Below are 13,068 nucleotides of genomic sequence, written 5' to 3'. Positions count from 1 at the left end.
GATTATCCCGTTCGGGATGTCAGACTGATGTTGGTTCTGAGAACACAGATGCAAGGTCATATATTTCACAGCTCTCTGTTTCCATAGTCTCCCAAGCAGGTAGAATATTTCCCCCCAAACAGATCAAGTTCCCGAATGCGCGTTTTTAGAAGCAAATAAATTCCATATCATGATCCCGCCTTCCTGTGTTTCATCCCTTGATTCTGCCAAAGTGGGAGGAGACGATATCTCAATCAAATACCAATTTCTATAAAGTGCATCTGTCACTTGAGAGATCCGTGAGGGGCCAAGGTCCTCCTTCTGGGTACAAAATAGTGTTTCTCCCCTCTCCCTCCCCAAATTTATTAAACCTCATTTTCTATCTTTCTCCAGTTTGTCATGTCCTGCGGTTTGACACTCGGAGTTCTGCACGATCGTCCAACCTGTTAGACCTGGGCCGATGTAATAGTTTACCCCGCCATCAAACTGAGATACACGGCCCAGAGGACACCAAAAAGGCTGCCGACAAGCAGTCGCTGGCTAGCGGGCACAACCGTGAAATTAAGGATCGACACAAATGGCCACAGCTTCAACCCCGCAGTGATGATGGGCCAGAACTCCTAATAGCGTATAGTTTTGTCAATTAAATGTTGTGTTACTTATCATGAATCCCCTTGAGGAACCGACGGATGGCACTCCAATGAGAAAGAGCCCGCCATTCACTTAGCCGGACTATAGTTGGAGTGCCAGCGTTTCGGGGTTTGGGATGCTGGACTCTGACAATCACAACCCACTCACCTGTCGGATCTGGTCTCGAATAAGGCCCAGGCTCTGCCCACGGAGCAGGCCCATCGCTGTGATGAATACCACGGCATTCCAGGCCCCTCCAATCAACTGATCAATGACCACTTTGATGATCGTGTTGGTGATGTCGAGGGCTGGCGCTTCCGCATCCGATGCTTTGCCGCTATTTTCCACCTTTTTCTCTGACGCAGCGTTGGCTGCTTTCTTTCCTGGGAATAGTGCTTCCAAAGTTTGGAGCCAAAGGAAAGCGAGAGGTGAGAGAATGAAGGCGCAGGTGGTGAACTGCATAAGCGCCTGAACGTCCAACTCGAATGGCACCTATTTATTCGTTAGTATATGAATCCACAAGTCATCATGGCTCCTATAGACCCCTGATTTCATGTGCTCCTGAGTCTTCATTGCATCATAATCCTCTAACCCTTGTTGGGTTGTTGGAAATGCGCGTAGCGCTGTGAAGTAGCCGCGAAACTACAGACGTCATAGTCCCAGAATAACAGCCTATGGCAAATATGGACTTCATAACCAAGATGGGTAGGATGAAGCAGGATATGAGGGCGCGTGAACTCACTCCACTTCGATTTGCTTTAATGGCCTGCGCCAGGACATTTGAACCGGCGTTGATTGCGGCCGCCTGGAGGGTGGCCTTGGCGATAGTGGGGACCGACATGGCCAACTCTTTCACCTTGCAGCGCAGTTGGGACGATCACAGTTAACACGAGTCTCTCAACCCAGAGAAGAATCCTTCTGCCGATAAACCCCGAAAAGCCTGCTCTTGCTATTGCTAATGTTGGAGCCGATTCTACTGACGGTCAGATCAGCTTCCAGTGATTCACCATCCAGTCAGGACCTCGAGAGGAGGGGGCAGGGCGCCAAACTAACCGCAAATGTCAATATTCCGCGGGCGAGGCCGATAGAATTCTAATTTTATCACGAAGACCCGCTAGGATTTCTGACATTGACTCGAGTCAGCGGGGTTGTAAAGGTCAAAACAATCAGATTTGACGAAAAAAATTTGGGACATGATAGGAAATATATGCTACTTCCGATAAAACATGTTTGCTTCTTACTACCCAGCGCTGAACGCAGGCCACAGTTCGCAGATCCCGTTAATATTTCCTCAATAGATGGGTTTTACACATGACTATTGTTTGTCTATGCTTTTTGGTGTAACACGCGGCCTCGTGAGTATTCCCCGCAAATAGGTATGTAATTCGATGGTCTTCCGCTGCCTAATTATTGGCAGTTTAATAATCTTCCATAAAATGTCATTCTGTTTGTGTATTTGCGTGCTATTTTTGGTAATAACCTGCCAAAAGCAGCCCAAGATGGGCGCATTGCTGCTTATTTACGTCCTGCCTTCCTTCAAGCCACTACCACATTCGCTCACATTCTTGATCCTATTGTGCCATGGAAGGGATATGATTCTTCATTCCATGTACAACCAATTTTCTTTTCGAGAGGTAATAGCCCGATTTGTGTTCGCCAGAGCCACATCGGATTTCCCTTTGAAGCAGGTTAAATTGAGCATCTCCAATCCCTGTTTTTCTTATTTGACAATTTGAATACTATCATTTTCACATTCTTCCAACAGAGATCCCTGGAATATAGAAGTGCGATTGGCCTTGTGGACAGAGTCTGCTGATGAACTTTACGGCGATAGAATTCCCCAGCCTCGAACCAGTAGCATGGGAGATATCGTAACGATGATAGGAAGTAGTGCAGATGGCCATGGTTGATAATCTTTATTTTCAACTTTCTGTCCGGAAAAAGAAGTCCTTGAGTCTCTTACAGAGCTTATATTACGTATATTTAAGGCCATAATGAGGCAAGTTCGAAGAATACAATCAACGTTATTAGCACATTCAAAGATACCTTTTCGGTACAGCTATTGTGAGACAACATTTTTAAAATTGGATTAAATTACTTGAAGTTCCTACACTGGAACTTCTTAAAACTCTTGCTTACTTGACTCCCGCACCAAATTCATCGGACATATGTATTTTCTAACCTGCATGACTCTTGTGCGACTTTTAGGCTGAAAATACTAGGTTATATGGTATATCAGGTCTTTCTATCACTTCATACAACGTGCAAAGTTTCAAGGTAGTAGCTGATAAATCTCGCACCACTGGGCAGGCCTTTCTACGAACGCACTACCCATCTTGTCAAAAAACTCCAGCCTCATCAGATTTCCATATATTTAAATAAAAGAAACGCCAGCCCAGCAATTGTCTCAATATTCACAAGGGGTTGCATGATTCATGAACGTTTGATTGATACGCCACAATATAATCGAACCCCAACGTCGTGGGCTGCCTTATCCCATATCTTCATCTTACAGAACTTCATGATGGATTCAATACTGACTGCAGATTTGTTGGTCTTATGAGGTTTCATAAAGCCAACATTCAACCGCTCTTCCTTGATATCTCTTCTCCTTTGCTTGTCTTTGGGTGAACAATGGTAAGAGAAAAATCCTTTTCATTTTATTATCGGGCTTTGGATCTTATATATATTCAGGCGGACAGAGTGGCTTAGAAAGCTGACATGTAATGAGTTCAGCCTTTTTATATGGACGGTATGATTCTGGCTAATTGGCTTGAACTAAAAATAATATCATCGCCATCCCTAAAAATATGGAACAGCCTTTGAAACCTGTAGGCTGAGAAGTACGCAAGAAAAGTTATGGATTTATGATCGAATTGAACCAGACCTATTTACCGCAATCAGTGCAATTTCTCTCTGAAAGTGAATCTGTAGCTGTTGAGAGCCCTAGATCAACATTCTGAGGCTTTTGTCGCGAAGAGATGGACAATCGATATTAGGCTAACATCATCAAAGCAAATGCATTTCTATTTACAATAGAATCTGGTATATCATTGTCATTCACTCCTGTGCTGAAGTACCAAGAAAGAAGTCCAGCCTTGCGAATCAATCAAAGGCGTCTCTGCTTCTCCACGTAGTATGTAAAATCGGGTCATAATCTATTCTTCTCTTATTAGAAGCTATAACTCTCGTTTAATTTCTTATTAAATAATCTTATTATCGCTGTCGGTGTTTCTAATAAAGGGCTTCGGCTTTGCAAGTCATTTAGTGCGTCATTTCTTTTCTTGGACAGAGTTGCTGCGAAGGTTCTTGGTGTCAAGGCAGATTCTATAATTATCTCTAGGTGAATGACGTCTTTACCCTTTATATCCTATATAAATACTGTAGCTTCGATCCAAGCCAGGGGAATGATAGACAGTGTTCTCCGAATATCATCTTATAAAACCGGTCAACGCTACTATTTCATCATTTGAGCCCTTGAATTTGACAGGACATTTCTTTGAAAATCTTGTATTTTGTTTTCCATCTTCTATCATACGAATCGAGGTAGACGTGAGCATCAATCTCACAGCCTAAGTCGTCCCTAGCGCTATTCTATTATCAAACTTCATTAGCCATGGGACAACCAAGACGGCTGGCTATTGACCCATGGGCGGTTCTGGGAATTGGGGAAAATGAAGGGAAACTTGAGGCAAAGGAAGTCATCAGTGCATATAAAAAGCGAGAAAATGACCTTCAAGGTGATTTAGAGGCAGGTGCATACAAAAGCCGGCAAAAGAGATATGATTTCGACTTGGACATACTAAAAGCTTCCAAGAATGTGCTCCTTGCCTCCAATCAAAGGACATTCAGAGCTCACTGGGAAAAGGTTATGGAGGGAAAGAGTGACGCACTCCAAGGACTATCAAAAGCAGTCATAAGTGACTTTAATAAGCTGTTCCCAGCTCAGAGACCGCCATTTCCGATTCGATACAAGGACCCCCCTCGAGAGGGAGCGGTGGGCAGCGAGAGCCCTGCGGGTGATATGAACCCATTGGACGCCAAATCCAGGGACAGAGAAAGGAGAAGAAAAGAGGAAGGAACAACCTATTCACAAGCAAATCCTGCAGGTGCTCACTATGACGCCCGACCCCCTGAGCCAAAAGAACCACCAAGCGCTCCTCCGCCAGAGGAACCACCAAGACAACCGGGAGACTTTCCTCCCGGAAAGAAAGTGGTGAAGGTCAGTATTATCGAAGAGGGAGATAAGCATCGTGTTCGGCGATGGTATGGAGAAGGAGAGAAAGAGTACGTATCAGACAGTGTTGACAAGATTGAGAAGGGACTGGAGGAGGACGAGGACGGAGACCTAGTGGTGATCAAGAGGTATCTCTCGCGTAAGCGTAAGGACACTGGTCGTCGGGTCACCCTTGTCGAGAAAGAGGCCGCATTTACTCTCACGAGAATTGAAGGAGATAGAGAAAAGGAGATCTTGAGGAAAGCCAAGGTAATTGGAACCATTATGGTGGGCCGAGACTCCGTTCCATATTCTCAGGTGCTCTTGCCCCGGGACCGCAGTGGGAAGCCATTTAACAAGGAAAAAGTGGTGAACCCAGAAACTCGGGAGACCAAGATAACTTACTCTTGGGAACTAGATCATAACATACTATATCAATTCCAGAAGATCCGATCCGAGAAAAATGACAGGCATGAGGCTCCCCCCTCGGGCAATCCCGCATCGGCCTCACCCACGAGCTAGTGTGCCACCGTCAGCAAGGCCCTCTGCTACGCAGCGTCCTTTAAATCCATCTCAGATGAATCCCTTTGATCGAAATCATCCTATCCACAATACACCGCAGCAGGTTTATCGGCAGGATCCTAATGAGATGAACCCTTTTGATCCGAATCATCCTATTCATAACCAAGCGCGGCGGATAAGAGGGTCTCAGCCTGGACGCAGCAGATGGGCGTATTTTGAGTATTAGACAACGCAGACTACAAGGATCCAAAGATTGATGGATTTTTAGAATACTTGCTATCGGATATAGGAGTAATCAATCAATTGATCAACATCCTGATTTCCGATCTAGATTTCTGACTAGTTCATTGGGGCAATTCTGTGTGGGTCAATAGTTCTCTCTTTGGAATTGAGCAACTTCGAATTTTTAAAGTCAGATGCTTGTCACGCTCGGCCAATCTGGAGATCCTACACTTTGAGACTGTATTGACGATGGTGTATGGCATGTAGATTTCCGCTCCGAGCCAAGCATAGCGTCAACCTTCCTTTGAGGTACTATTTTCTGCTCTTATTCGAACTGGGCTTGTAGAACAAGCGATATACTTCCTGGAGAGTCCCCGTTTCTAATGGAGGTCTAAATAGAGAGTCCTTACTAGCTTATCTGAAGATTGATTTGCCGGTAAACGATTCCGTCAAGTACTATGGGAAATAATATTTCTTATATGCATCAGGCTATAAGCTAAGTGCACATGCTACATACTACCCTGTATCGTCTTCATAATGAAAAATCAAGATCAGAACTAATTTCTCACCGTTTCCAACCTACCATTCCAGTTTCCCAGGTGCACCAGATCCTGCACAATCGATCTCTTTGCACACTAATCTCAATTAATACAATTCGGGCAGTTGATAGTGGTCTCACTTACGTTGCTCCGCTTGCTGGAATAGAGAACTTCCTTTTGGTTGATGCATGGCTGGAAATATTAGGCCTCCAGTTTTTTTCTCCAGTGTTGAATGCCCTTGCAAGCAATCCACGACTTGACGTGTGATTGGGGAAATTTGAGTGTCGATATCAAAAATCGATAGAAAGTGATTCTCAGTATCGCGCACAAGATCTTGCATGACATTATCAAGAGCCGTGGTCAGAGTATCCTTAGTCTCTTCTAAGTTGCGGGAGCCGTCGAATAGATCATATCGGACTTGAGTTATTGTCTCAGACACAGGCAAGAAGGACAAGGCAATCCAGAAATCTGAATCTGCAAATGAATATAACAAGGTGGCAGGAAACAGAGAGCAGGAGGCATGGCTGCTATTACTTGACAATGCACGGACAACCTTAGTGAATAGAGAAGGAGTAGTAACTTTGGACATGCGTTCCTCTAGCTGGGTAGTGATATTTGTGTGATGGTTAGGAATAGCTAGATTCGCATTAGTATTCTCGGGATAAATCAACGTGTTTCAACCGGAGTCCTCGTACTTGTCATTTTCCAATTGAAGTTCCCTGACAAAGTTTTTCCAGTGACCCACTCTGATTTCTTTCCTGGACAAGCGGCATGGACAAAGTCGTTCAAAGCTGAGATTTTACTATCATCCAAGGTGGGACAACTTCCAGCATTAAGATTAACAAATACATATCCGAAATCAGTGACATGGGTGTGGATTTCGAAAAGTCCATTCTCGGATTTGTCAAATCCAGGCACATCATCAAACTGAGGTGCTTTGACCAGTCTCCCGGTTGTGTCATAGCTCCAGCCATGATATCGACAGCCAAGTACTGTAGACGCACCCGTCTCCTTCTTGGTTATCGAATAAGCTCGGTGGCGACAAATGTTGTGGAATGCACGAATCTGGTTATCCTTGCCCCGAATTAAGAAGATCGAGAACCCAGCGATATTAAAGGACTGGTAAGCACCAGACTTGCTGAATTGTGTACTGTGAGCAAGATACAACCATGACTATAATTATTAGTCTCTCTGATAAAATAAAATTCTTCTCCTGCAAGTCTTACTTTGCTAAACAGGCCCCGTCTCTCCAGCTCAAAAATCTCCTTGCTAGACCACCATCCCTCTGGAACCTCAGGCTCCTTGGAAACATTCAATGCTGATGAGGACCTTTCATTTGGTGTCAATGGACAATCATCTGTGAGTTTGAATGTCCTCTTCGACCGGAAAATGTGTGGCCAAGCTTGGGTTGCTAGAAATACAGCAGTGAGAAGAGCCACAATTGCCGACCCGGGTGACAAAAGAAAATAAGCATTTTGGAGTTCCATGCCAAGAGGTTCTGGTTATGATTTCAAATTAATGAGTCTCAATTAATCTCAACAGCTTCCATTTCCATTTTGTCAAGGCCATACGAACTGATATACCTCGAAATCCGGAGGTCCGAGTACTCATTCTCCACATTATACAGTTTATCGGAGGTACCGCGTGGAGCGCCCCCTCTCCACTAGGCGATTTCCCAATTAAGTTGCAATTTCCAGCTATCGGGCTATTCTGCACCACCGATAGCTCAGTGATGCTTGGATCTCGGGCCGCGAAGGGGTGTTGCAGAGATTATCTTTCTTGTACAACTAATCAGAAAAGTAAAGTGGAGTGTTGGAGAAACATCTATCCCAATAACGAGAGAATATGAGAACCAATTTGGGAGCTATATCTCAGCAAAAGAACAAAATCTTTTATTCCCGTCGCTCCAAATATTCCCAATGCTACCCTATTATCCAACTAAGCTGGCATCTGCACTAAAGAAGGGGTAACTTGTTCCTCCAGCTCTGTTTCTTCCTTGCTTGGAACTCCCCGGTCGAATGCATGCTGCTCACAGACCATTTGGAAAACTCTCTGTTGATAGTCTAGGACTGTTAGTGAGGAATATGTTCCCTTCTCCATTGGTGGCCAAACTTACAAGAGACTCCGTTCTCCTTCTCAGGATTCAGTATTCCTTCGTGATAGACACCTTTGGCCAAATTATCTTGGGCTTTCTCGCATAACTCGTAATCTTCCATAGCTACCTGGCGCACAAACTTGAAGTACTCTTCAAATTTCTCGCCATCAGCCAGGTGATAGTAGTCGAATTCCATGCGAGTCACATGAGGATCCGCTGTGGGACAAACCCGGAAAGAAGACATGCCCCCGCCGTAGACGTTGAGGGTGCAATTGGGGAAGAAATAGAGAAAAAGGCCATCGTCAGGCTTCTTGGGATCGGCTATATGTTGCGAGAAGTTATGTCTATTTCGCACGGTATAGAAAGTGGGTGGATAGTAAATGGAAAATGAGGGATGGGTATACTGGCAGTGTAAGCACTCTTGATACCCATCCACCCTATATTGACAAATAGTCAACAAACTGATATTTTCAAGAAAATGCCACGGGTCAATAAGGGATTCGATTCCTCATACATAGTCTTCCAGTTAAAGCGGCCTTCATAGCGGATGCTGCGGCGGTATGGCAGTCTAGTGAAATCGACCTTGCCCAGCAGCTCCTCGAGCTCTGGGAAGAACTCATGGAAGCTAGGTGCATCATCTGTAATGGTCGAGAAAAGCAACCCAGTTGGAGTAACATGGCAGCGTAGCTCTTGATTCTGGGAAACGTCAGCGACAGTTTTCTGATCCTAGCGCCTTCGGGCAGTGAAATACAGTCTTTGCGCTGAAAACCTTCAGCTCCTCTGGGCCCGGGTTCAAACCCTCTCCAAAGGTACGAATTGCATAGATGGGTTGCTGAGCAATCTCATAGTCGATATGCTCTCCGACTTTCTGGAATCTGGTTACCGGACCCAACAAGTACCAGGACTGATTAACTGTTAGCGATGCTATCCGTTCGTTAGACTCAGCTCTACGTACCTTGAAAAAAACCGCCCGCCGTTCCATCTTGTAAAGTGGCTCATTGCAGTACCAGGATGCTGGGAGGGTTCGAGTGAGCTCGGCCATAATGAAGCGATAACGATTAGCTGGAATCTTCAAAGCTTTTTAGAGACTGAAATCGATGTTTGCTGAAAAATACCGATGGTGAGGCTACTTATATCTTCTATTGCTTCTGTGGTCTTTGATTTTTTTTCCTGTTGAGTACTTCAGAACCTTAATCTATTCCCAGCTATCGGACAACGCTGGACTTTGTGAGCCTTGTGTCATCTGGTCGATCTGGTGGGTGCACGGTTTATCGTTTCCTGAAGGAGTTATCGAATCCCTCGAGGCCACGGCAGATGGTTCTGGCCACTCCTGCCCACCGTCTGAGGTTGGCCGACATCTTTCAGAGTCCTAGAAGCGCAAGCTTACAGCAAAAGGTTGGCACATGGAGATAACAACTCCATATTTTAATATGATAGGTGTTAGTGGAATTAATGCTTTGAGTAATGGGTGATCTATAGGACACCACTGAACTACGTTCTGCTGGCACGGAAAGAAGGCTCTTGTTGCCTGAAGAACACGGCCAAACGCATTGGGCGGCTCCTTTCTAATCTTCAATATCTTGAATGGCATTCATCTCAGTACCCGGCGCAATTTAATAGAACGTCATCGATTTCTTGTTTAATCTCCTATTCATGTTACTTTGTGATCCCTGCCCATCGCGAGACGCGATATTATTGGAACATCTGACAGGAGACGCGATCATAGATCGGGAAAGACAGAATCCTCGTGGGCATGTAATTGCATTCTCCAAAGTGCAATGGTCAATTTCAGAATTTGGGATATCATTTATCTACAGATCCATATAACTCTCGGTCCAGATGGATGTGTGGCAATGAGAATCGGGGCAGCCGCAACTCACCAGTTCGCTATGTCAGAGGCGTAAGATTTGCTGCTGCCTGCCTGAAGCGTCGTCAGAGCAGGCAGAGGTGGCAACCCTCTAAGGAAAACAGGAAGCGACAGCCGAAAAAAAAGATATCAAATCAAATTCAGACAGCACGAAGAAGTTTTAAACTCCAAACCCGCCATCAAGCAACAAAGCCAGCCAAGCGGAGCTCAAAAGAGGGGATTGGGATCGGCTTTATCTTATCGCTGATCATTACGTCGTCCGTCATCGCTCTCCATCTTCAACCTCCAACCCTCATCTCAGCACCATGGCGGGCCCCGTCGAATACACCCCTTCCTCGTCACCTCTGTCACCGACAGCATCGTTCTACGATGTCAGCGACGATGACGAGGACGAGTACAACACTATCGCCCACGCCCGGTCAGGCCGTGGGGTGAAGCTGCTGTATTCCAAAAGCAAGGTATACTCGCCCGGTCTTCTCTGCAAGTTGCAAAACTCACTCATATCCAAGGTTTATGTCCATCCTACGCCATCTGCCAAAGACAACATTGCTGGCTTCATCGCCCTCATTCAACAGAAGCACCCACCAACCTCCAGCCCTCCTCCCGCCGTCAACTCTAATCCTAGCGATGTCTCTTCCTACCTCCTAGCATGGATCCCCGAATCATCATTAGGTGATGCTTACAGCACCTACGTGAAAGTTGACTTGTCCGATGATTCACCCTCCCCCCGACAACGATACCTAGTACCGCCGCTTCCGACCACCACAACCCATCGAGATCCGATCGGCCTCTACTCATTCGCAGTTCCTGTCTCAGAAATCTATTCTCTTCTAGTGCGACCTCCGAGTCTCGGTTGGTGGTTTGGAAGTTTGGTTATCAATACGCGTGCAGGCGACAGCTTTCCGGCATTGTTCTTCCACGATAGCGAGTGCGAATCGACGATATTACAGAAGAAGAAACGCGTTAAAGAAAGCTTCGATCCGTTTGATAATGATGGAGGTCTGTTCTGGGGTGGAGATGAGGTTCTACGCTGGCTGAGAAACTACGTCGAAGTCCATCGTTCTGCAGTTGACAGGAACGTTTACCTGATCAACCCATCTGAGGAGGATCAGCTCTCCTTCGGCCGTTCAGTAGCTGCTGGGGATGGATCGTTACCCAAGACTCAACACGACGCTACCGCTTCCGGTCCCAGTGCGGCTGGAAGGGATGCTAGCATGGACCCTTTCATGAAAACTTTAAAAGAGACTCGGTGGAAGGTGCTGGAGCAACTGAGCAAGATCACAACATTTACAAGGCGAACGGCCAACGAGATCGCCGACAACCCACGGATTCCACCACAGGTCCGACGTCTGATGAAGAATCCAGAGATTCAAACCTTGCAGGATGAATTTGATAGCGCCCGGCTTTATCTGGCTAGGTGGGCCATGAGTATTGCCGAACAAAGCGAAAAAGAACGGAAGCAGCGGATATTTACCGCCCAGGATATGCTTGAGTCTGAGAATAGTGCAGTTGGGGACTTCGAAATTCTGGAACTTGAAACAGGAAATCTAGCTCTTCAAGAACGGCGTCGGATCGTCACACTTTCAGAGTGGAAAGGGTTTTTTGACTCGACTTCGGGAAGGTTGCAGCTGACCGTGGAAGAAGTTAAGGAGCGTATCTTTCACGGAGGCTTGGATCCAAATGACGGGGCTCGGAAAGAAGCATGGCTCTTCCTGCTGGGGATATTTCCGTGGGAGAGCAGTCATGAGGAACGCCAGGCAATCATGAACTCAAAGCGAGATGAGTATATTCGCTTGAAGGCAGGTTGGTGGGAACGAATGGTGGAGGGAAACTCCACCACGGAGGAGTATGAGCACTGGAAAGATCAAAAGAATCGAATAGGTTGGAAGCCTTTGAGTTCTTGTCCCTTTACTTTATCTTACTGACTGCAAATACAGAGAAGGACGTTCACCGTACTGACCGCACCATTCCTCTTTTTGCTGGAGAGGATATTCCTCATCCTGACCCTGACTCCCCGTTTGCCGATACGGGGACCAATGTGCATCTCGAGCAAATGAAGGACATGCTATTGACATACAACGAGTACAACCCTGACTTGGGCTACGTTCAAGGAATGAGTGACCTTCTTGCCCCGCTTTATGCAGTCATGCAAGATGATGCTGTGGCCTTTTGGGCATTTGTAGGCTTCATGGATCGAATGGTGAGTTTTGAAATCTTCAATCTTAAGCACTCGGCTTACCAGGAATAATGAATGGCACTCTAGGAACGCAACTTCCTCAGAGATCAGTCTGGCATGCGTTCTCAACTCCTTGCTCTTGACCACCTAGTACAACTCATGGATCCACAACTCTATCTCCATCTTCAATCAGCGGATAGTACTAATTTCTTTTTCTTCTTTCGCATGCTATTGGTTTGGTACAAGCGCGAGTTTGAATGGGGAGATGTTCTTCGTCTATGGGAGACATTATGGACAGACTACTTCTCGAGTAGTTTCCATCTATTTATCGCCCTCGCCATCTTGGAGAAGCATCGTGACGTCATAATGGATCATCTGAAGCATTTTGACGAAGTACTGAAATACAGTGAGTTACATTCGTCTTCATTTCCATATTCGAACTATTTTGCTGATGCGTGCCGGACTTAGTCAATGAACTTTCCAACACTATGGACATTGTGCCTATTTTGACACGGGCTGAGTCGCTCTTCCACAGGTTTGAACGCTCTGTTCAAGCAATTGACAAGAAGGACAACTTTCCAGCTCCAACTGCCATACAACGCCGACCGACAAGCACCAGTCCAGATCCATCAGGAAAGGGCAAATCGCCCCAGCAGCGCACTGTTGGATCCAGTAGCGGTGTCAAGCCTCCAACTGCTCTTCAACAGGCGATTGATAAAGATAAGCCAAAAGTGATCTCACCCGAACTACGAGAGCTACTCCGAAAGGATATTCCTTGGAGACGGCAACAAACTTCGTAGTGGTGGACATTACACATCACCA

At 45.9% G+C, this 13,068-nt stretch overlaps 5 protein-coding genes across 5 annotated transcripts; 2 read left to right on the top strand and 3 right to left on the bottom strand.

Annotated features, from left to right (window-relative positions):
• Nucleotides 1-449: 449 nt before the first annotated feature.
• On the bottom strand, nucleotides 450-1,450 carry N7462_010427 (Mpv17/PMP22 family protein; the record flags this gene model as incomplete). Its single annotated transcript, XM_057082141.1, has 3 exons — nucleotides 450-599; nucleotides 778-1,101; nucleotides 1,352-1,450. The coding sequence occupies 3 exons, from the start codon at nucleotides 1,448-1,450 to the stop codon at nucleotides 450-452; spliced, it is 573 nt and encodes a 190-aa protein (XP_056929181.1).
• A 2,775-nt stretch (nucleotides 1,451-4,225) lies between these two features.
• N7462_010426 (uncharacterized protein) lies at nucleotides 4,226-5,347 on the top strand (the record flags this gene model as incomplete). The annotated part of the gene is made up of 1 exon (XM_057082140.1): nucleotides 4,226-5,347. One exon carries the CDS (start codon nucleotides 4,226-4,228, stop codon nucleotides 5,345-5,347), a length of 1,122 nt encoding a protein of 373 aa, XP_056929180.1.
• An 801-nt stretch (nucleotides 5,348-6,148) lies between these two features.
• N7462_010425 (putative iron-sulfur cluster-binding protein) lies at nucleotides 6,149-7,595 on the bottom strand (the record flags this gene model as incomplete). Its single annotated transcript, XM_057082139.1, has 4 exons — nucleotides 6,149-6,204; nucleotides 6,253-6,744; nucleotides 6,804-7,281; nucleotides 7,335-7,595. 4 exons carry the CDS (start codon nucleotides 7,593-7,595, stop codon nucleotides 6,149-6,151), a joined length of 1,287 nt encoding a protein of 428 aa, XP_056929179.1.
• Nucleotides 7,596-8,046: 451 nt separating this feature from the next.
• N7462_010424 (aromatic ring-hydroxylating oxygenase subunit alpha) lies at nucleotides 8,047-9,245 on the bottom strand (the record flags this gene model as incomplete). Its single annotated transcript, XM_057082138.1, has 5 exons — nucleotides 8,047-8,171; nucleotides 8,225-8,640; nucleotides 8,718-8,899; nucleotides 8,955-9,107; nucleotides 9,159-9,245. The coding sequence occupies 5 exons, from the start codon at nucleotides 9,243-9,245 to the stop codon at nucleotides 8,047-8,049; spliced, it is 963 nt and encodes a 320-aa protein (XP_056929178.1).
• Nucleotides 9,246-10,375: 1,130 nt separating this feature from the next.
• Nucleotides 10,376-13,046, top strand: N7462_010423 (GTPase-activating protein GYP7; the record flags this gene model as incomplete). The annotated part of the gene is made up of 4 exons (XM_057082137.1): nucleotides 10,376-11,951; nucleotides 12,008-12,270; nucleotides 12,334-12,652; nucleotides 12,715-13,046. The coding sequence occupies 4 exons, from the start codon at nucleotides 10,376-10,378 to the stop codon at nucleotides 13,044-13,046; spliced, it is 2,490 nt and encodes an 829-aa protein (XP_056929177.1).
• Between the last annotated feature and the right edge of the window lie 22 nt (nucleotides 13,047-13,068).

This window comes from Penicillium macrosclerotiorum (genome assembly GCF_028827735.1).
Source record: "Penicillium macrosclerotiorum strain IBT 26536 chromosome Unknown utg000010l_segment0_segment0, whole genome shotgun sequence".
In the NCBI taxonomy this organism is placed as follows: Eukaryota; Fungi; Ascomycota; class Eurotiomycetes; order Eurotiales; family Aspergillaceae; genus Penicillium; species Penicillium macrosclerotiorum.
This window is presented reverse-complemented; position numbering and strand designations above follow the sequence as displayed.